The 20,267-nt window shown below is 39.3% G+C and overlaps 2 protein-coding genes across 3 annotated transcripts in view; one reads left to right on the top strand and one right to left on the bottom strand.

Moving 5' to 3' along the window:
• Positions 1-1,115, bottom strand: part of LOC113012161 (semaphorin-4E-like) — a 12,974-nt gene extending 11,859 nt beyond the window's left edge. Inside the window, exon 1 of one of the 2 annotated variants that reach the window (XM_026152187.2) lies at positions 748-1,115. The gene's annotated coding sequence lies outside the window, so the exon portion shown is untranslated. The remainder of the gene's footprint in view (positions 1-747) is intronic. The other variant, XM_080293658.1, reaches the window with a different exon arrangement.
• LOC113012162 (serine palmitoyltransferase 2-like) overlaps positions 1-20,267 on the top strand; it is a 22,655-nt gene extending 2,388 nt beyond the window's left edge. The window contains exons 2-12 of the mRNA XM_026152190.2: positions 1,540-1,734; positions 2,729-2,883; positions 4,766-4,914; positions 8,065-8,189; positions 8,714-8,807; positions 9,079-9,184; positions 9,904-10,123; positions 10,761-10,887; positions 12,399-12,534; positions 13,476-13,605; positions 16,806-20,267. Coding sequence (XP_026007975.1) covers positions 1,540-1,734; positions 2,729-2,883; positions 4,766-4,914; positions 8,065-8,189; positions 8,714-8,807; positions 9,079-9,184; positions 9,904-10,123; positions 10,761-10,887; positions 12,399-12,534; positions 13,476-13,605; positions 16,806-16,925 — 1,557 coding nt within the window. The 3' untranslated portion in view covers positions 16,926-20,267. The remainder of the gene's footprint in view (positions 1-1,539; positions 1,735-2,728; positions 2,884-4,765; positions 4,915-8,064; positions 8,190-8,713; positions 8,808-9,078; positions 9,185-9,903; positions 10,124-10,760; positions 10,888-12,398; positions 12,535-13,475; positions 13,606-16,805) is intronic.

Here is a 20,267-nt window from a genome sequence, read left to right as displayed (position 1 = left end):
AGAAGGTGGATAAATCGGTACATCTCTACTCAAAATATGTTTCAGTTATCAGAGCACTCCCAGGTTAATTTCAGCTAGATCAGCAGATTTGTCAAACATATTGTTGCAGTTTGATTTCCTCATTTCTTTTCACTTTGTTTTTTACTGGCACTTTGGCTTTCAGAGTATCATATGGTAGACACCCTGCAAGCTAGCAACGCTGGTCTCGTATACTAACTGTCAAAAATATAAGTCTGTTTACCAGCATCTATACAAACACCATTCACAATGAACAACACTGTGCAGAGCTGAGTTAAAGACTTTCAAAGGTAAAATTACAGTGACATGGCAGGGAAAGATGAGCCAATATGACAGGCAAACCTAACTCTGAAATAATTCAGTGGTAATTCTCCATATTAATGCAGACTGATATCTTATCCGTGAGAAGCTCTTCCACCATGGTAGCTTAGAGAAGCAGGGCTTATTGCAGAAATAACCAATCAAACTGAAATAGGGACTCACTGCTGTCAGAGCTGCTCAGAGTTTTTTTTGATTTTACGACTTTGAAACACAGGGCGGAGGCTTCAAGCTCAGATCACAGCACATCACAGTGAACAAAAAGAGATGATATCTCAACACATTATAAACATGCAATGAGAGCAACCTGCTACGTGAGTGACAGAAAAGGCTGCATTCAATATTATGGAGTGTTAAAAGTGAAGCGACCTTTCTTTGTACTATAATTACAAAGTGTAGTGTATACGGTACCTGCGCTTTGCTTGTATGAACTCCTCTTGAAAACTGAAGCGTTTTAAGCTCTTTTTCCTGCTTGACTCACCTCTGAGCACATGCTCCCACTTACATTTAAAGTTGTTATTTTTTAAATGTGCTGTTTGAATGTGACAGATTCAAGTATAAACACAATTCTTCACAGCTTCTTAAGCACCCATACACATTGAAAGATGCCTTTTGCCACAAGATTATTATAACAGATTAAATTGGTTATTTTTATTCAGTTGTCACGTTTCATTGCATAACTTGTATGACCAAATGTAAACTATGGAAGCCGTGGATGCACTGTGGGCTGCAGTGTGAGCCTTGTTCTATAGCTTGGACTTAAGAAACGTCCTGTAACATTTACTGACAATAAACTACTTTATTGTTTGTTTGTTTTTTGCATTGGCTCCAATTACACACAAATAGTAACACAGCGTGATGTGAAACATGCTAGTACTACATATTGATAAGTCACATTGCTGCCACTTGCAACACAATCATCATTATGCCAAACTTGTATATATTTTATTTAAAAAGGGAATAATTTAACCAAAATTTCAGCATTTTTTTGTACTTCTTTACCACTTTTCTCTGTTCAGCAATGCAGATGATAATGTTTCATGAGTCTTGAAGTTCATTTAGTGTTGTAAAATTGTTGTGATTGTATTGTTTGGATTGTTTTAAGTTATTTTGTGATTCCTAGTTTGCATGGCAGATATTATTTCATGTCTTTCATTAAAATAATTAAACCACTTGCTTCTGTACATTTTCTGATTTACATAGGTCTATGCAGCATCATACAACAGCAGGCTGTACAGCCGGCCCTTCATCGAGTACTTTGAAGAGACCCCCATGATGGTGGCAGTGCTCACATACATGGGCTACGGCATCCTGACCATCTTTGGCTACCTCCGTGACTTCCTTCGTCACTGGAAGATTGAAAGGTGCCACATCGCCAGAGAGAAAGAGGAGCAAAAGGTAGGATGAAAAACAAATGCAACAGTAAATTTGCAGGAACACAAAATCAATTGATCTAAAAGGTGGTAATCAAAGTTAGGGCTCATGCTAAGAAATTCCAGATAAAGGCAGCAGTTGAGAAACTTGGCTGCCCTTTACCTAAACGCAGTAGCTGTAGCGTTATGATTGCTTCTGGCAGGGATTCATCTCGCATTTCAGGTGTTGAATGGTTCTTATCTGGGAGACTGAGCTCTAATTACATGTTGCCTGGTGACCAAATTGTTGCAGTGTTTGTGCGGGAACAGTAGTGATAACAAAAAGGGGGGGGGGGAACCTTTTGTAGTTTCATTAATCAAAGTAAGCCAATGTGATATTTGCACACTACAAAGCAAGCATCCATCCCAATCACTAGAATCTGCAATGTAGGTTGTCATATTGCAAACATTTTAATCAGCATTGCTTGAAGCTTGGTGTTTTTTAAAGAAAGCAAGCATCAGTTGTTTGAAATGAACCTGTCAGCTGTAATTATGTCCAGCTATGGGGAACTTTACATAGAAATATTCTTTGTTGCCTTTAATCCAAAGTGTGCATGCTTAAGATTGCATTTTTGTTAGAGGTGGAACATGTTTAGAATGTCTTCTGTGTCACTCACTTTTGTTTCCAACATCTTATGTAATGTGTGAAAGTAAAGCCCATTGTTCTCAGAATTTAGTTATGTCAAGGAAAGGAAGCCTTTCGTGGGGAAATCATTAAATGGGCCCGACGATATCGGACGGATGTTTTCCTCCATGAAACAAGGAATATCAGCTCCCTTGATCATGTGTGTTCTTTTAAATGTTGTTGTAATGCTTAAACTGGATGAGATTAAATTCTTTCCTTGTGAGCTTTTGAAGAAACTTGAAACTGTGAAGATCTAGATATCGTTACAGGAAATACCAGTGATGTAGGAGAAAATTCCTTTATGTTGTGCTGCTTTTTACTTTCCTTTATTATCTACCTTTTCATCCATGTGTAGGATTTTGTACCGCTCTACCAGGATTTCGAGAACTTTTACACCAGAAACCTCTATATGCGGATAAGAGACAACTGGAACAGGCCTATATGCAGCGTCCCGGGAGCCAAGATGGATCTGATGGAACGAGCCACCTACGACTACAACTGGACTTTTGAGTGAGATTAATGTAGCTTTCATTCAAGAGCGCAAATATTGTTATCATTAAGCTAACCTTAAGGATTTCAGGCACACAATAGCAATGGGAAGTATGCTTTATAACTGCTATGTTACCAACATCACACAAAGTTGGCCAGGTTCCAGACGTCTCTCACTGGACACGGCTTTTTAAAAGCTCCGGCAGGCCTTTCCATTACCCCTGATTAAATAAAACACGAAAACTAATGTACAGTACAATAGCACTAGACTGATAAATCAGCCAGATGTCAGGTGACATTTGCTTAATGTGTTTGCATAATAGACACAAAACTACCTTAATTGAGTTGTGGAATTCAAAAGATGCTGGAAACCTGCCTTTGAGATTGACGTGGTTTTCATAGAAATTTTTCACCTGGACATTAATATTAATACACATCCCCAATATCCCCTGATATGATACGACTGTATGACTATAATAGGAGTTTTGGTTTGTGACTTGGTGCATTAATTTGGAACAGAATTCAAGATTTATAAGACCAGGTTGCTTTTCCTTTTGAACTGTCCTCTTTTGACAGAGTCTGTGCCCACTCCAGCCTTAGCTTTCTGTTGAATTTCTCTTTTTTTGAGCACAAAGTAATAAAAGAAGCTGTTCACTGGAGGTTTGTTACTTTTGTTTCACACTAAAGGCTGTTGTGGTGAAAATCCTGTTTTAGCTGATTGGATAAGTGACTCAGAAGGTGTAGAGTTGTTCCTAATAAAGTTTATTTCTCTAGATCCTAATAAAAGTAGAGAAATCTTGAACACATTTATTACAGCATTATATTGCATAGAGCAGGTAGGATTCTCACCTTGTTTACCTCTGTGTATAGTATGTAAATTCTATGAACAGACAGAACATGTGTACTCAGACAATATAAACATAAGACAAGATAAGACCAGAAGCTTGTTGTTTAGAGTCCATTGATCACTAATCCTTAAGCAGGGTTTGGTTTCATGCACATGAACAGTTAAGGTGGACAGGGAAGGTTGGATTGCGTTTTTAATTTGTCTCGTGGTGTGCTTTGGAAATCATCCTGTTGATGCAAAAAGAAATAAAAATGCTATTTTTTTTTTTTTGCTTGTCAGACTGTGTTACCTTTGACCTTTTTGTAGATTTAACTAAAGAAATGTGAACAAATTCTGTGGTTTTGCAGCACGGTGCTAATAACAAAGCTACAGTTTAATAGTTTAAAGTTGGCTCTTTGCCAAGTTGTCTGTTTGTGGAGACACAACACTGGCTCATCCAGCGAGTTAGGTGCCTTTTTTTATGCTTAAGTGTTTATATTTCAGTGTTAAGTGGCTTAACGAAGAAGGCATGTGTCTGAAAATGTTCAGGTACAAAGACTGGACTGGAAATAAAAACCATTGAAAGACTTTCAGGAAGCCTGGACAATTGTTCCTCAAGACAACTTTAAAAATTGCACGTCATTCTGGTTCTTGGCTGCAAAATATAAAAACATGTTGAATGGCTCTAAGACTTTAGTACAGAATTGTATATGTAGCAGTTTTGTACATTATATATATATATATATATTCGCACTCTTTATATTATGAAGGTGATAACCCCAGAATGAACAGCCATGTAGCATTCATCTCATATTAAAATCGGTCCAACTTAAGATCTATAATGTTCGTGAAGTCAAACAAAACACACAAGTGAGAAGATGTGGGAGAGACAGACACCAGAAAGATTGGAAAAACAAAAAAGAGCACGCTGATGCTATCAAACCTCTCAGTCTAGTTTTTAATTACTTCTACCAATCATTACTATTAATTATACCAATCTGTTTCCCAAATCATTAGTTTCTTCTCATTGATTGTTTCCTGTGTCTGTTTATCTTCTCCTCTCGCCCTCTCTTGCAGATACACGGGTCGGGTAGTGCAGGATGTGATTAACCTGGGCTCGTATAATTACCTCGGCTTCGCTGAGAATACAGGTCCATGTGCTGACTCCGCAGCTGAAGTCACTATGAAGTACGGTGTTGGAGTTGCGAGCACGAGGCAGGAGATTGGTACAAACACATGGCAAAACACAGACACACCCGCTACCTTTGCTATCACTGCTGGGTCTTAAATGGCAAGACTGAGCACAGCTGAATTCACCTCGGTAAACAAAATGTCATAAACCAGTTAGTTTAGTAAAGCTGTGGGAACTAGTATGATGATCATCTGTGCGCGGTGTTTGAGCCAATTGCAAATTACCGTGACTTTTCTGTCTTTACAAATGCTTTCAAATAAGTCTCACTGACCACTTTGTAAAGTACATTTTAGGCATTAGTCTGGTGTTGGAGCACCTTTAACCTTAAGAAAGGTTTTAATTCTTCTTGGCAGAGATTCAGCAACATGCTGGAAACATCCAAACACATCTATGATGCAAATCTCTCCCTTGGTTGTAACGAGTAGTTATTTGAGTTACTGTTGCCTTCTTATCAGCTTGAACCAGTGAACTGCTGCTCTCACTGGATCTTTTCTCTTGTGTGGGAAAATCCCAGTAGATTAGCAGGTTCTGAAATGCATCGGGCACCATGCCACATTAAAAGTCACTGAACTCACCTTTCTTCCCCTTTCTAATGCTCATTTTATCTTGACTATGTTTACAGGCCTAAATGTGTTATCGTTGCCATTTAAATAACTGATTTAATATAGTTGAACACGTCCCTAATAAAGTGGCTGGTGAGTGTAGATGGCTGTAATGCTTATGTACACTATAGGAGTTTATGTCCAACATATTATGTTGTTTGTTGAAAAATATTTAGTCATAATTGACCACTTAAGTAGAGCTTGGATCTTGGATTTGTACGAATACTGGAAATGGAGCGAAACACAAAATATAACAGTTACTGGTTAATGTTGCAAACATGTTGTATCCTGATTGTTTAATTCATACAAAAGCAAAGAGACAATATTTAAAGTTTTGATAACCTCACAGGATGCGAAGAAGTCTGTGCCTCTATGTGGGAAATACTACATGTATCATAATGAAATCCACAACTTGATGTCTTTACACTTGGATGTTATATGATCTGGACAAACAAGATATATCATGTGAACTTTAAGTATCTGAGTATCGACAGGTTCCTTTTTTAACTCCCCAGACAGAAGCGCAAATTTATTGGAGCAGAATGCGATCAGTGCAGTTTGTCAGTCAGCACGATTATGCAAGAAATCTCAAGGTGAAAGTGATTAAACTTGGTGGAGAGGAGAAGCATGGGCAAAGGAGGAAGCTGTTCTACTTGGTGAATACAGTGGGGCAAAAAAGTATTTAGTCAGCCACCGATTGTGCAAGTTCCCCCACTTAAAATGATGACAGAGGTCAGTAATTTGCACCAGAGGTACACTTCAACTGTGAGAGACAGAATGTGAAAAAAAATTCCATGAATTCACATGGTAGGATTTGTAAAGAATTTATTCGTAAATCAGGGTGGAAAATAAGTATTTGGTCACCTCAAACAAGGAAAATCTCTGGCTCTCACAGACCTGTAACGTCTTCTGTAAGAAGCTTTTCTGTCCCCCACTCGTTACCTGTATGAATGGCACCTGTTTGAACTCATCATCTGTATAAAAGACACCTGTCCACAGCCTCAAACAGTCAGACTCCAAACTCCGCCATGGCCAAGACCAAAGAGCTTTCGAAGGACACCAGGAAAAGTATTGTAGACCTGCACCAGACTGGGAAGAGTGAATCTACAATAGGCAAGCAGCTTGGTGTGAAAAAATCAACTGTGGGAGCAATCATCAGAAAATGGAAGACATACAACACCACTGATAATCTCCCTCGATCTGGGGCTCCACGCAAGATCTCATCCCGTGGGGTCAAAATGATCATGAGAACGGTGAGCAAAGATCCCAGAACCACACGGGGGGGACCTGGTGAATGACCTGCAGAGAGCTGGGACCAAAGTAACAAAGGTCACCATCAGTAACACACTACAACGGCAGGGAATCAAATCCCGCAGTGCCAGACGTGTTCTGCTGCTGAAGCCAGTGCATGTCCAGGCCCGTCTGAAGTTTGCCAGAGAGCACATGGGTGATACAGCAGAGGATTGGGAGAATGTCATGTGGTCAGATGAAACCAGAGTAGAACTTTTTGGTATAAACTCAACTCGTCGTGTTTGGAGGAAGAAGAATACTGAGTTGCATCCCAAGAACACCATACCTACTGTGAAGCATGGGGGTGGAAACATCATGCTATGGGGCTGTTTTTCTGCCAAGGGGACAGGACGACTGATCCGTGTTAAGGACAGAATGAATGGGGCCATGTATCGTGAGATTTTGAGCCAAAACCTCCTTCCATCAGTGAGAACTTTGAAGATGAAACGAGGCTGGGTCTTCCAACATGACAATGATCCAAAACACACCGCCCGGGCAACAAAGGAGTGGCTCCGTAAGAAGCATTTGAAAGTCCTGGAGTGGCCTAGCCAGTCTCCAGACCTCAACCCCATAGAAAATCTGTGGCGGGAGTTGAAAGTCCGTGTTGCTCGGCGACAGCCCCAAAACATCACTGCTCTCGAGAAGATCTGCATGGAGGAATGGGCCAAAATACCAGCTACTGTGTGTGCAAACCTGGTAAAGACCTATAGTAAACGTTTGACCTCTGTTATTGCCAACAAAGGTTATGTTACAAAGTATTGAGTTGTATTTTTGTTATTGACCAAATACTTATTTTCCACCCTGATTTACGAATAAATTCTTTACAAATCCTACCATGTGGATTCATGGATTTTTTTTTTTCACATTCTGTCTCTCACAGTTGAAGTGTACCTCTGGTGCAAATTACTGACCTCTGTCATCATTTTAAGTGGGGGAACTTGCACAATCGGTGGCTGACTAAATACTTTTTTGCCCCACTGTATCTGTCTCACCATCTTAATCGTGAAATAGGGAATTGGCTTTGGCAGTGGATCCTTGAGTTCTCTTGTTTTATTTAACCTGAACAAAGCTGGGGTAGCTGTTTCCCTCCATCTCCAGTCTTTATGTTTATTTTATTGATCTTCTGTGGTATCATCTCCCAGGAGAAGCAAGTAAATAAACAATACTAAAAAAATCGATGTCAGTTTTAGAACTTCAAGGTGTTCAGTGGTATCCGTTTATTTTAAGCTCCCATGTTTTTTGTGGGTTTTTTTTCTTTTAATTCATGTATTTATTTATTTTTTGTTCCTCAGGTAACCTGGACAGACACGAGGAGATGGAGAAACAGGTGGCTAGGTTCCTGGGTGTGGAATCAGCCATGGCGTTCGGCATGGGATTTGCAACTAACTCAATGAACATACCAGCACTCGTTGGCAAGGTAAGACCCCAAGTGACACAGGGGACAAGGATGAGCTTATTTTTAGCAAGATATCCTGGATGTTCATGGGTCTTTTCTAAGTATGTTTACTTAATAGTACGCTATTGTAGGTCACCAGTTACACCAAGCACCTTATCTTATATCAGGAAGAAACACTTGCTGGTGACTGGCTGGTTATGTGTGTTAAAGTGAAAAAGGAGCAAACTAAGGAAGTGAAAGCCAACAGTGGTGAGACTGCTAAAGACTTCTGCTCTAATAAAATGATTCAGACCTGCTGGTATAAAGGTGTAGGGTTAGACTCAGAGCAGTGAGGTATGAAACAATGCAGTTCTACAAAGCAAGCTGCATTCTCAGTGTAATTCTCTCAGCAGAGGTTGTTCTATATAATTGTAAAAAAAAGGATTCTCCAGCCTCTCACCAGCCAATAAAAACAATGTTGACTAAAAAAACGTAGCAGTCCATCTGCTATTGTGTGCAACAAATCCTATATGTGTGAAATATTAATGCTAATTAATCTTCTGCAGGGTTGTCTAATCCTGAGTGATGAGCTGAACCATGCCTCTCTGGTCCTGGGAGCCAGACTATCTGGGTCCACCATCAGAGTCTTTAAACACAACAGTGAGTCTCCTATTTGTTCTTATCCATCTGCTTCCTATTTGCATTTATTCCCATGCATTAGCCATGTCGTAAAACTTCCATTGCTTCTCAAGGTCTGTAATTATAGCGCTTTTTATTAGTTTGATTGTCTGATCTAATGTTTGCCAGCTTTAAAACAACGTCAGTGGAAAAGAGAAAGCATTTTGATGTAGAATACAAAGGAAGACCACTGCTAAAACCACAGCTTTCATTTTGAATGTTAACACTTCAAATTTTTGTTTTTTCCTGTCAGATATGCAGAGCCTTGAAAAACTGTTGAGAGAAGCCATCGTTCATGGCCAACCCAGGACTCGCAGACCATGGAAGAAGATCCTAATAGTGGTTGAAGGCATTTACAGGTACTGCTTTGATTTCCTGTATATGTCATACATGACTTCATGGGGAAAATAAATATTTAGAACGTTTAAGTCTGTTAGATGTGCTTATTTAATCTATTGGGAGTACATTTAAATCTTGTCTTTGGTAGGAGAAAGTCTCAGCGCTGAATTTATACAATTTTTGCAACTGTGCTGAAATTGTCTTTGGCCTTATGCAGTAGAAAAAAAGGAGTTGCCCACTTTTAAAATTCCCTTTATTTTCCTTCCTAGTTTCAGGTTGAGCAAGACCTAAAAACTTTATTGCATAAGCAGCAATTCCATCTGTGGCCAAAGCCCCTGGGCGGATTATTAAGAATGATTGTTGATGCATGTGCTTAATGCATGTATGTCTTTGCACCAGAAATACAAGAGCAGGTTCAGCTTCCTCTGATGGTTTATTCAGGTTCAGCACTTTAAACTGTACTGAGAATGTGTCAGTGCTTAGTTAGCTAACCTGATTCTGTCTGATGGGGTGCTACAAAAAGCATTTGCAACGTGCAGTTTCTGCTGTCTTTTTTGTTTTTTAATAAGTTTAACTTTTTTTTTATTTGAGTCAAAAGTCATTTCAGCTGTTTATTCTATGTTAACAGCTGTTGGGTGGATAGTTTCTGGTGCAAAAGCTGAATTTGTTGGGAAAAACAAAGCTGTAACACCTCAGGAGATGTAATGCACCTTCCACTCTGCCGGTTTCCTCCCTGCAGCATGGAGGGCAGCATAGTGCGCCTGCCAGAAGTGATTGCCTTAAAGAAGCGCTACCGGGCCTACCTTTACTTAGATGAAGCCCACAGTATAGGGGCCCTGGGTCCAAGAGGAAGAGGTGTGGTGGATTACTTTGGCCTCGACCCATGTGACGTGGACGTCATGATGGGCACGTTTACCAAAAGCTTTGGTGCTGCAGGTGGATACATCGCAGGGAAAAGGGTGAGCTTTATCTCTTTGTTTATTTTTTGATTTTTTGAAGAAAAAAAAAAGGGGGGGGGGGGGGGGGAAGAGTGCATTTTCTAGCATAACATCAGTTTAAACTCATAGTTTTTCAAGAGTGCACTGATGCATGGACTCTCTAAGCGTCACTTGTTGCAGACACGAGTGCTAGTCATTGCAACAGTGCATGTTGCATTCTTGACAACAAAGCTTGCTTATCGAGATGGTTATCGAGATAAGACACTTTGTCTAAATCATCATGTAGTGGCGTCTTAGAACTGCCGAAGCCCTCAAGCAGAACAAAGGAGTCGGAGAAAATTGGTCATGAATCACTTAGGAATGTGTTAACAGGTTACAGGATGTAGCTCACATTATGCTTTTAATGACTTTCATATCCTTCTAAAAATGTAACGGGCAGATTGACAGGTTTGAGAGCGCAAAGCGAAATTCAGTTCTCACTTTGTGCTTATCAGACTGTTGAGGTTTTTAATGTAAATCTGGTGCTTCTAAAAATAAAATAAAAACATTTTCACATATTCGTGAAAGAGGGAAGCAACAAGCAACGTTGTGAGGGACTGAGAGACTGCAGCTGTTCATGCGTATCTGCTTATGTCTTCTGTGTGTCTCCTGGGTTTAGGAGCTCATCGAATACCTGCGCTCCCATTCCCACAGTGCGGTCTACGCCACCTCCATGTCTCCTCCTGTGGTGGAGCAAATCATCACTTCTATGAAGTGCATTATGGGAGAGGATGGCACAACAATAGGTAAGCCTCAGTCCAGATTGTTCACTTTTTTATATGTGAGAAAACTGCATTTCAAGATAAAGTTTAAAAATGTTTTGCTTTTAAGGAGTCATTATGTTGGATGTTGAGACAAATCTCACTTTCCACTTGCATATAGTGCACTCCACATGCACTGCAGTCCATGACCACATCTGAATCTGATTGGTATATAGGCACACAAAGATGTTATGTTGAGGTCAGAAAACTTCCTCTATAGATTGATCAAAGAGTGATAAACAACTAAACTCTGCAGCAACGTCAAACTGCAAAACAGTTTCGGATTAAAAATGTAAAAGTTAAACGGCCAGTTTCAGCAAACTTCAGGCTGTTCTTGCATATTTACTATAGTGCATAATGGTGCAGGTCCTTGGTTATTTGTTTTGTTGCATTATGTTTATAATTTGGTGACGTCTCCACTTCTGATGATTTTATGTCAGCAGTAATTGTTATGATGGGCCACCAGGTGTCACTGCAAAGTTAAGAATTGTAGGACTGGAGCCAGCCTCTGGTCTTTTTCACCAGATGTTATATAAAGAAAAGGAGTAGAAGGGGGGGGGGGGAAGAAGGATGTCCAGTTATAAATATGTATGTATTTTTTTTTTATTTTTTATAATGGTTACTTGATTTAATTAAAGAGGTTAAGGAATATTTTATGATGATCTGTGTTTATAGACGAGGCAATTCTATCTCCTCTACATGGATTGTTTAATCTAACTTCAACCCTTTTGCTAGAACAGTTCAAGATGTCGCTAAGCAAAATCTAAAGTCCACAGTACACAGTTTGATTCCAATGTAGACGTGCAGAACGTTTCTTTTTCATCTTTGGAAAGCATCATTAAGAGCTCATTTTTATTTTTTGCACTTCAGGAAAGTCAAATTTAGTAAAGAGTAAACAGCCCTCGGTAAGAGAATCACCTCTAAAATTGAGTTGCAATCAGTTGCAACCAGTGACTGACAAAATGTGGATGTAAAGAAAAATTATTAAAAACCCACAAGAAAAAATAAATCCAGACGAAACTAAATATGGGTAGATAAAAGATGAATGATACAAGCATGACACAATTTAAATCATGCAAATGCAGATTTACACCAAACAAACTCGTTATTATAAACAAATAATAAACTTGTTTGTTAACAAACCCAGACCAACAATAAAAACAAAAACATTTAACTGATAAAGCAGTAAATGCAGCCAGGCTTCATTAATGAGTTTGCTATATCCAGTGAGTGTGAGTAACACGTTACACTAAGCAGAGATGAGTGGATATCACAGCGCTCTGTGAATATTCACATATTGTCCATTAACACATCAGGATGTGATGACTTGTGTGTCTAACACGTTAAAGTTGCAAAGCAAACGGCTGTCATCACACTGCAAAAAACAAAACCTAGATGATTAGATATAGATGATCTTAGAACGCAGGACATCCGTGTGATTAACTTCCATCGTGCTTCCTATCAACTCTGTCTCCAAATTTCTTCATCATCCTTAGGCAGTGAGCGTGTGCAGCAGCTGGCAGAGAACACGGTCTATTTCCGCAAGAGGCTTCGAGAAATGGGCTTCATCATCTACGGCAACAACGACTCTCCCGTCGTACCCTTGATGCTCTACATGCCCGCCAAGATAGGGTGAGCCTCCATCTTTGCTGTTTACTACTGCTCTGATTGCTGGAACTCTTAATTGGAGCCTTAGAGCAATACAGTGTGATCAATTATATCATTTGTTGATGGGTATTGGGTTTTTCGTTTTTCCCCTGAAATATTATTAAGGTAACAAGTTTAAAAACTCTGTTATAGCAGTGGACAGTAGACAGTGTCCCAACGTCACATCACAAGAGCTCAAGGTGTTAAACTGACTGCAGAAACTGAGTCTAGGTGCACACATGCTTTAGTATCAGTACAAGGACTGTACCTCTGCAGCTTTAATTAATCCTGCTGTAAATATCAAGCAAAACACTGGGACCAAAGCAGGTTTGGGACCATTCCTTTTTTCTTCTAATGAAGAATTTGTCTGTCTTCGTAAAGCTTCTGCAGACATGTTTTCACAGAAGACTTTACCCATCTTTTTTTGTCTGTCATACTCTTTATTAAACCTCTGCGGTTATTTTTGCTATTCAGTTTTTTAAATTCAATTCAGTTTTATTTATACTGCACCAAATCACAACAGTTGCCTCAAGGCGCTTTATGTTATATGGTAGACCCTACAATAATACGTACAGAGGAAAAACCCAGCAATCATATGACCCCCTATGAGCAAGCACTTTGGCGATGGTGAGAAGGAAAAACTCCCTTTTAACAGAAAGAAACCTCCGGCAGAACCAGGCTCAGGGAGGGGCGGGGCCATCTGTTGCGACCGGTTGGGGTGAGAGAAGGAAGACAGGATAAAAGACATGCTGTGGAAGAGAGATAGAGATTAATAACAAGTACGATTCGATGCAGAGAGGTCTATTAACACAGAGAGTGAGAAAGGTGACTGAAGAAGAAACACTCAATGCTGGGAATGCCCCAGCAGCATAACTAAGGGAGGATTCAGGGTCACCTGATCTAGCCAGCTTTGTCTCTCCCACCAGAGCGTTTGGCAGGGAGATGCTGAAGAGGAACATTGGCGTGGTTGTCGTGGGCTTCCCTGCTACACCCATCATCGAATCGCGAGCACGCTTCTGCATCTCTGCCGGCCATTCGAAAAACATGCTCGACCAGGTAAACACACACTTAAAAATATCTTAACACGTGTTTAGTATTCAGCATGTCTCATTTAACACATTCTAGATATGATATTCTTTTATGGTAATACTCATAGGTAAAGGTCAACAATGATTTCTCAAAATGGGACAATTTCTTTCTTTTTTTTTTTTTTTTTGGTCTTTAAGACCAAGAAGAAGCTGTTACACACCACTGTGTGTCATTAAATCCTGCTAAATAATGACCACTAAAAATACTGTTCTGCTCTGTTCTGATGTCTGATGATGGCAGTTAATTGGATGTAATATTCTGCAGCTTGTACTTAGTATGCAAAAGCTGTCAGGTTTTTTTTTTTTTCTTTAAAGAAAGACTGCAGCACCTACAGCTGCAGATGTATTGATGTTGACTAGTCTTGCGTATCCACTTCTCGCTGTCCACATAGGCGAACGGTCAGGCTGAAGCCATTACATTTCAGTGAAAAACATTCCCCGAATTCCTCTAATTATTCAGAATTGTTAGACCCGAGCCTCTATGAACTAAGCTCACTGGTGTTTTGCTAAGTGTACTTTCACAGGGGTTATGGCTAATTACTGGGCCTGCACACAGATCAGGTTTTTGTCAAAGTTTTTCCAGAATGTAGCTTGTTAGCTAGATTTGCCGGCAGGAGTTCACAAGGAGGAGAGGGGTGCAATTACTAATAGTCTACCAGTGGCAGGCTTATTTGAGTGGTGCTGGCTGCTACTAGCCAGGCCTGATTTGTTTAGTTATACTCTCTAAAGTTTGTTCATTCCTGTTTCACAGCAGTGTAATGACCTTTGAGCTGTTTGAAACTAAGTGGAGAAATCTAGTTGGCATTAAATAAAGTGGAGCAGTCTAACAGGGGCAAACACTGTCTGCAATTTGAGGGACGCTGATATGATCTCTTTTGACCTCAAATGTCTACCTATGCCTTGAGTAACTTAGAGCATGCCGAGTCCCTTGCAGCTTAATGTCTGACATCCCATTGCCAGAAATCCATCAAAGGACAAGAATGCCTCACTTGGATTTAGAGAGTGTCAGGAAAAGTCTCCCAGAAGAGGCTCCATATAAAAATAAAGTGTCAGCTGTATCACTCTGCAGGTTAACGTACTGTTTGTTCCCTGTGTTTTGAGTGTAGACCTCAACATTGCTCTTTGTGTTGGCCTGTGTAAGTGCAGACAGTTCAGCTTTGATTACAACACATCTAAATCCGCCCACTCTTCACAGCGAGGGCTCTTCTGCGTTGCTGAAATGAGCTCACTGCAGACCTGTTTGCTCTTCACTACGGGCCACCGTCTTAGATCCTCCACGGTTCTTTTCTCATTTTGACACTAATGTAAATCCTCTCACACAGAGGTTGAGCTTTCTCCTGTGCTTCCTGTCTAATGTGTGTAGCTCAGTTGGCGCAGATACAAACTGTGTCTCCAGGAAGTTTTGTATATCCAGGGTTATGGTATCTTCCTATTATTCTCGGTGCACTTCAAAAAATTGAACAAAATAAGCTGAAGACAAGGAGTGGGAGTACTGTACCGTAGTGCTTTTATCTGTCATGGTGTAAAATCTGTCTCCGTTAGTCTTCCTCTCTGTATTATTCTCATGCACTTTGAAGTGTCATCTTGGTTTGTGTTTCTTTTATCCGCTGGCGAGCTTTCAGAGTATTATCTTTTCACTCTCTCACACCCACACTTACATCCCGACCTAAATCCTTTTATTGCCATCGTTATTTCATTCTACTGACCGCAATAATCTGTCAACCTTAAATGTCAGGTTATAACTAATGTATCTGAAAATGTGGAGACGGTTACAAAATTGTCCACCTAGTGTTGATTTGGAGGAGCTACTTCGACATCTGATGGCTCAAAATGTTAAAAGCATCAGAGGTAGAATAGTGATTGATTCTTCCATGAAATATATTTTTTTTATTTCATTTTATTTTTTTTTCTAGTCTACCTGAAAAGCCTTACTTGATTAAGGAGATGAACCAACTTAATATTTGGCCGAAACGACACAGAAAGATACTCATGATTTGACTGCAATAAAGCATTTCAGTTCCTTTTATACTTTAAGATGTGATACAAAGCCCATCTGTCATCCTCACAAAGCTTTACCATAAACAGAAGGTATATATTGCTTTACTGGCAACCTACACACATTGAAACACTGAAAAACTCCTCAAGCCCCATAAATAGTCACTTATCCAAAGTTGCATAAGTCCAGGAATTGGTGAATAAACATCTGGTGTAATGGGAACAATGTACTCCACGCATGCATGTTACTCCACAGCTCTAATTTCAGAACAAAAACGCGTTGTGTAAGGTTTTGACGCACTGGGAGAAATCTAACTTTACTCTGAATTTTTGGAAATTCTCCACTTTTTTTTTTTTTTTTTCCCTCTTGTATTTCTTTTCCAGCCTGTTACTTTATTATTCCTGGTTAATGTCACCAGTGTGAGATGTGCGACAATAAATCTCGTTTCCTATTTCAGAAAAGCAGCTGTGTGCTGCAGGACTGAGGGATTTAACAAATAGCTGGTGAACAAAATGTAGCATTTGCAATCTTGAGAGAGAAATATTAATTTTAAAAAGGAAACTGTAGATTCATAAAAACGGGAGTCCAGATTTATGCCAATTAATCCATTAATGTGCTTTTGAGCTGACAGTATTGAATCTTAAAACTTTTTAAAAGGTTGTTTGTTCTGCAGCTTGTTGCTCTGACCTCAAGTGAGCAGAAATCTACTGATGAAGCTTAAAGTTAAAACTGATGAAACAAACATGCATGATGCAACAAAGCAAAACCACATTAAAATTTCAGCAATATATATACTCATCCCTACATTGTGTAATTATTGTCGACCTTATGCTATAACAGCTTGAACTGTAGCACTTCAGTTGCATTAACCAGAGCTCATGCGCTCAGAGTGAATATGTCCCCCTTAGTTGTAGGGCTTTAGATAGAATGACGATTTGCTGCTGTTTGGAAGACGTGTCTGTATGAACTCATCACTTTGCTCTAACAACCAGGTAATAGAAGTGAAAAATGTAAAAGTTCAAACCAGAGATCTTTCCTGCTTCGGCCCCAGTTTACAATTTGGTTTTACGAGGCTGGTGTCTCTGCATCTGTAAACGTCCTCGCTCTTCATGTTGGCCTTCAGACTGACAGCATTTTTTTTTTTCTTCTTCATTGTATAAATGTCTCCACAGGCGCTGAACGTCATCAGTGAGGTTGGAGACCTCCTTCAGCTCAAGTACTCCCGTCACAGACTGCAGCTGTCTTCTGCGCGGCCTTTTGATGATGATGTGTATGAGGACATTGACGACTGATGAATCACTCTGCTGCTTAAGTGGCGTGAACCAGAACAACCCCGGAAAATACAGAGCGGGTCGGTCAAGATGGATCACAAGTCTTCCTTAAGGAGAAACTTGTGCGTACGTGCCCCCTGCCATCATGTTGCCAACTCGTAACCTCCCCAGACGAAAGCAAAACGCTTAAAAATACCCTCAGATTTTATTTTGCCTTACTACACATGCAGAGATTGTGAACAGTGAAAATGGCACCTCTGCTTCCTGTGTCTTTTATCACTTTTTTTTAAAGATTTTTTTGTTTGTTTGGTTGTGTCTTTAGTATTTGTGGTTTTGGCCTTTGTTAAGCTTGTAATTACAGATCCAGTGTGCACGTCATCTTTTTGTTTTTTCTTCACTTATGACATGAATCTGACTTAAATCGAAAATGTAAGGAGACTAATAAGGAGAACATCGTTACCATCTATCAATGAACGGTCCTTTCTTCCACTCCTTTGAAAGGAGCCGTTATTGTCATAAGTAGAAATCACTAAATGCATTTCCACAAGACCTAATTCTTCACCACCAGGAGCCTGTTGGCGTGCAAACATGACATGACTTACAGCCAGTTCCTTCCGTTTTTTTCGAGTAATGTAACAGGGAATCTGTCAGTTTAGAGCTAATTACCTGACAGCTTTCCATTTAAAAAAAAAAAAAAAAAGAACATTTTGACATTTATTGCTATTATTTAGAAGTTTAGATGGACAAAGTCAGCCTCAAGTCTTAAAGCTAAGCTCACCGTTTGCTAACTTTCACTTCATATTTTTCCTGCTGCATAGCATAGATCTGAATTTAAGCAACAAAGCAGATGAGCGCATTTCCCCAAATCCCAAATACTGTCTTTTATGTATCTCCAGTAAAGTGAAATATCTGTCTTCAGCAGTAAGATGAAGGTATTGCCATAATTTTGCGTTTGAGAATTTTATTTGCCTCCACTGAGATCAGCTCTGGGTCAGAACAGTGCCAAAGTGAACAGAACAGATTATCTGTGATGTTTGTATGTGTGAGGAAATGTTCCTGAATGGGCCGCATGGCTCAAAAGAATAAATGTTTAATATCCTGTTCAAGGCTTCAGTAAAAATCACAAGTTGAAATAGAAATCAAAAACTAATTGCTCTTTCAAACATTTGATTTTATCTTTTTTTTCAGTAATGAAATGATTGCAATGATATTACATGTTTTTTTTTTTTTTCATTTTACTTAAGGAGGACCTGCTCTCTGTATTGTTACTGTTAAACTCTTATAGAGTAGCTTTGCATTATTCACAGTTCAAAATAATCTTTATTTATGTGATACTGAGCCTTGGAGCCGCCTCTCAGTTCATCTCAATTTGTTAGAAAATGACCCATTTTTAGCACCCTTTCATTGGAACTGACTTTCTTCTGATTGGTCACACCTCCCTAAGTGTTTGCTGATAACAAGTGGGCGTGGTTTCTTCACTCAGAGCGACACTCGTGATGATTATAACAAAGACATCTTCTCTAAATGAGACGAGCCCCAGGAGTAGAAAATCCTTTTGATAACTGAACATTCAGAGCAGTCTAACGCTGAGGTTTTGGCTCACAGAGATGACGTTTGCATTCGCTGACATTTTTATTTGCAACTTTGGGTAGAATTATTATAAATATCCACTGCTGTAGCGATTTTATATATACAAAAAAAAAGGAAAAGCTTAAACGCGCCGCTTTAAGTGAATAACACTTTTATAATAATCAGTTTTATGTTGCAAAACTATAAACATGATTTCTTTCATTGACAGAACTACCACTTTCCATTTCAGAAAAAAACATTTTAAAAAGCCATGTTGAGATTTAAACACACTTGAGTGCTGCTACTGGAGAAAAAAAAAGGGGGAATTTAACCCTAAAACATAATACACATTATACAGTCAGCGTCTTTTCCCCCCACCAGGACCAGAATTACTGGGACTGTGTTTGTCTTCCTGTTTGTTACGGGGGGGGGTTCCTCTTAAGTCATGTGACGAGGTTCAAACTGAAGAATATCTATTAGCGCAGGTAAACTAGTGTAGACAGGATCCAGCTCTTTGCTGCTTTGTGCCTGATAATTGTTTTGCCTTGAAAAACAAAATGCTTTCTTTGTGCTGAGACTAATGAGTCAATAATGATGTTAACAGTCTTCTTAGGATAGGCGAGTGTGTTTTGCCTTTACGTTCTTCCACATAAACAGCAGCTGTATTTGGAAATGTGGGCATTTACATTGTACTACTGAGCTTTGGGACAGCAGCACTCCTTAGTGAAGGGAACTCATGTCCCACGTGTATATGCTACCGCTTGCATGTGTGCACACTGACGAGTGCTGTGCAAGCGCTCGTCCTTCATACTAATGCACACACAGGAAGAATTCCTCCCAGAAGCTGCTCTGCACCAGAGCTGGTGGTGCTCAAAGTGACACATTGTTGCTGTTTTTTTTTTTTTTGTTTTTTTTTTGTAACCTACTACATTCTGTCTTCATGTCTTTCTGGGGTTGCTGAGTTGTTTTATTTTTTTATTTTTTGGTCCATCTTTGCGGATCTTCTGATGTGTAATGTGGGATACTTGTGTAACACGTCTTATGTTATCCTTTTGGCTTCCTTTCTGCAGAGAATCGATCACAGATGGTCGTTCGTGAGCTGAAAGTTTGGTTGCAATGTTGTTCATACAAATACAGAATGTATCTATGTATTTTTAATTATGAACCGAGAGAAGCTGTACCGTTATACTCACAGCAAATATTTAAACATATGTTTACGTTATGTAAAGATTTTATGTCCTGACATTTTACTAAGGAGTTTCTGAACATTAATTAGATCAGTTTCCCTTCAGTTCATTGGTACTTCTCAGTCCTCTGCAAAGACTGCATCTGGTTTCAACCATAAAAGCAAAATAACCTCGTTGTTTTTATTCTTTGTTTTGGTAAAACGGCATGAAATGCTGTTATGGATGATGGCTCGCTACAAAGTTTATATATTGTTTCATTAAAAATTAGCTGTTGGAACGGATGTGTGAGTGTAAGTTACCACACATCAGAGATCGTTGTTCTCTGATATAAAGTAGTTCCTTTGAAGCAGATTTTCTTTCTAAGAATTCTGGTTCTACTCTCATAACTTCAGTTGTTCATCTTTGAACATCTTAATTGTTCTCTTCAACTACTTAGTCTTCAGCAGTACTCGACTGTATAATTAGCACTGTGTGATATCCATGTTAACTAATTTCTCTGCATTTCATCATAGAAAATGCACTATTTCAACATATCGGTAAAAAATTTAAAACGTAATGTTTCACCCTTGTCAGTTACACGAGTAGATGAATAAAAGAGTTTAAAATA

This window comes from Astatotilapia calliptera, chromosome 19 (genome assembly GCF_964374335.1).
Source record: "Astatotilapia calliptera chromosome 19, fAstCal68.1, whole genome shotgun sequence".
Classification (NCBI taxonomy): domain Eukaryota; kingdom Metazoa; phylum Chordata; class Actinopteri; order Cichliformes; family Cichlidae; genus Astatotilapia; species Astatotilapia calliptera.
The sequence above is the reverse complement of the archived record's forward strand: the minus strand, read 5'-3'. Positions and strand labels throughout refer to the sequence as shown.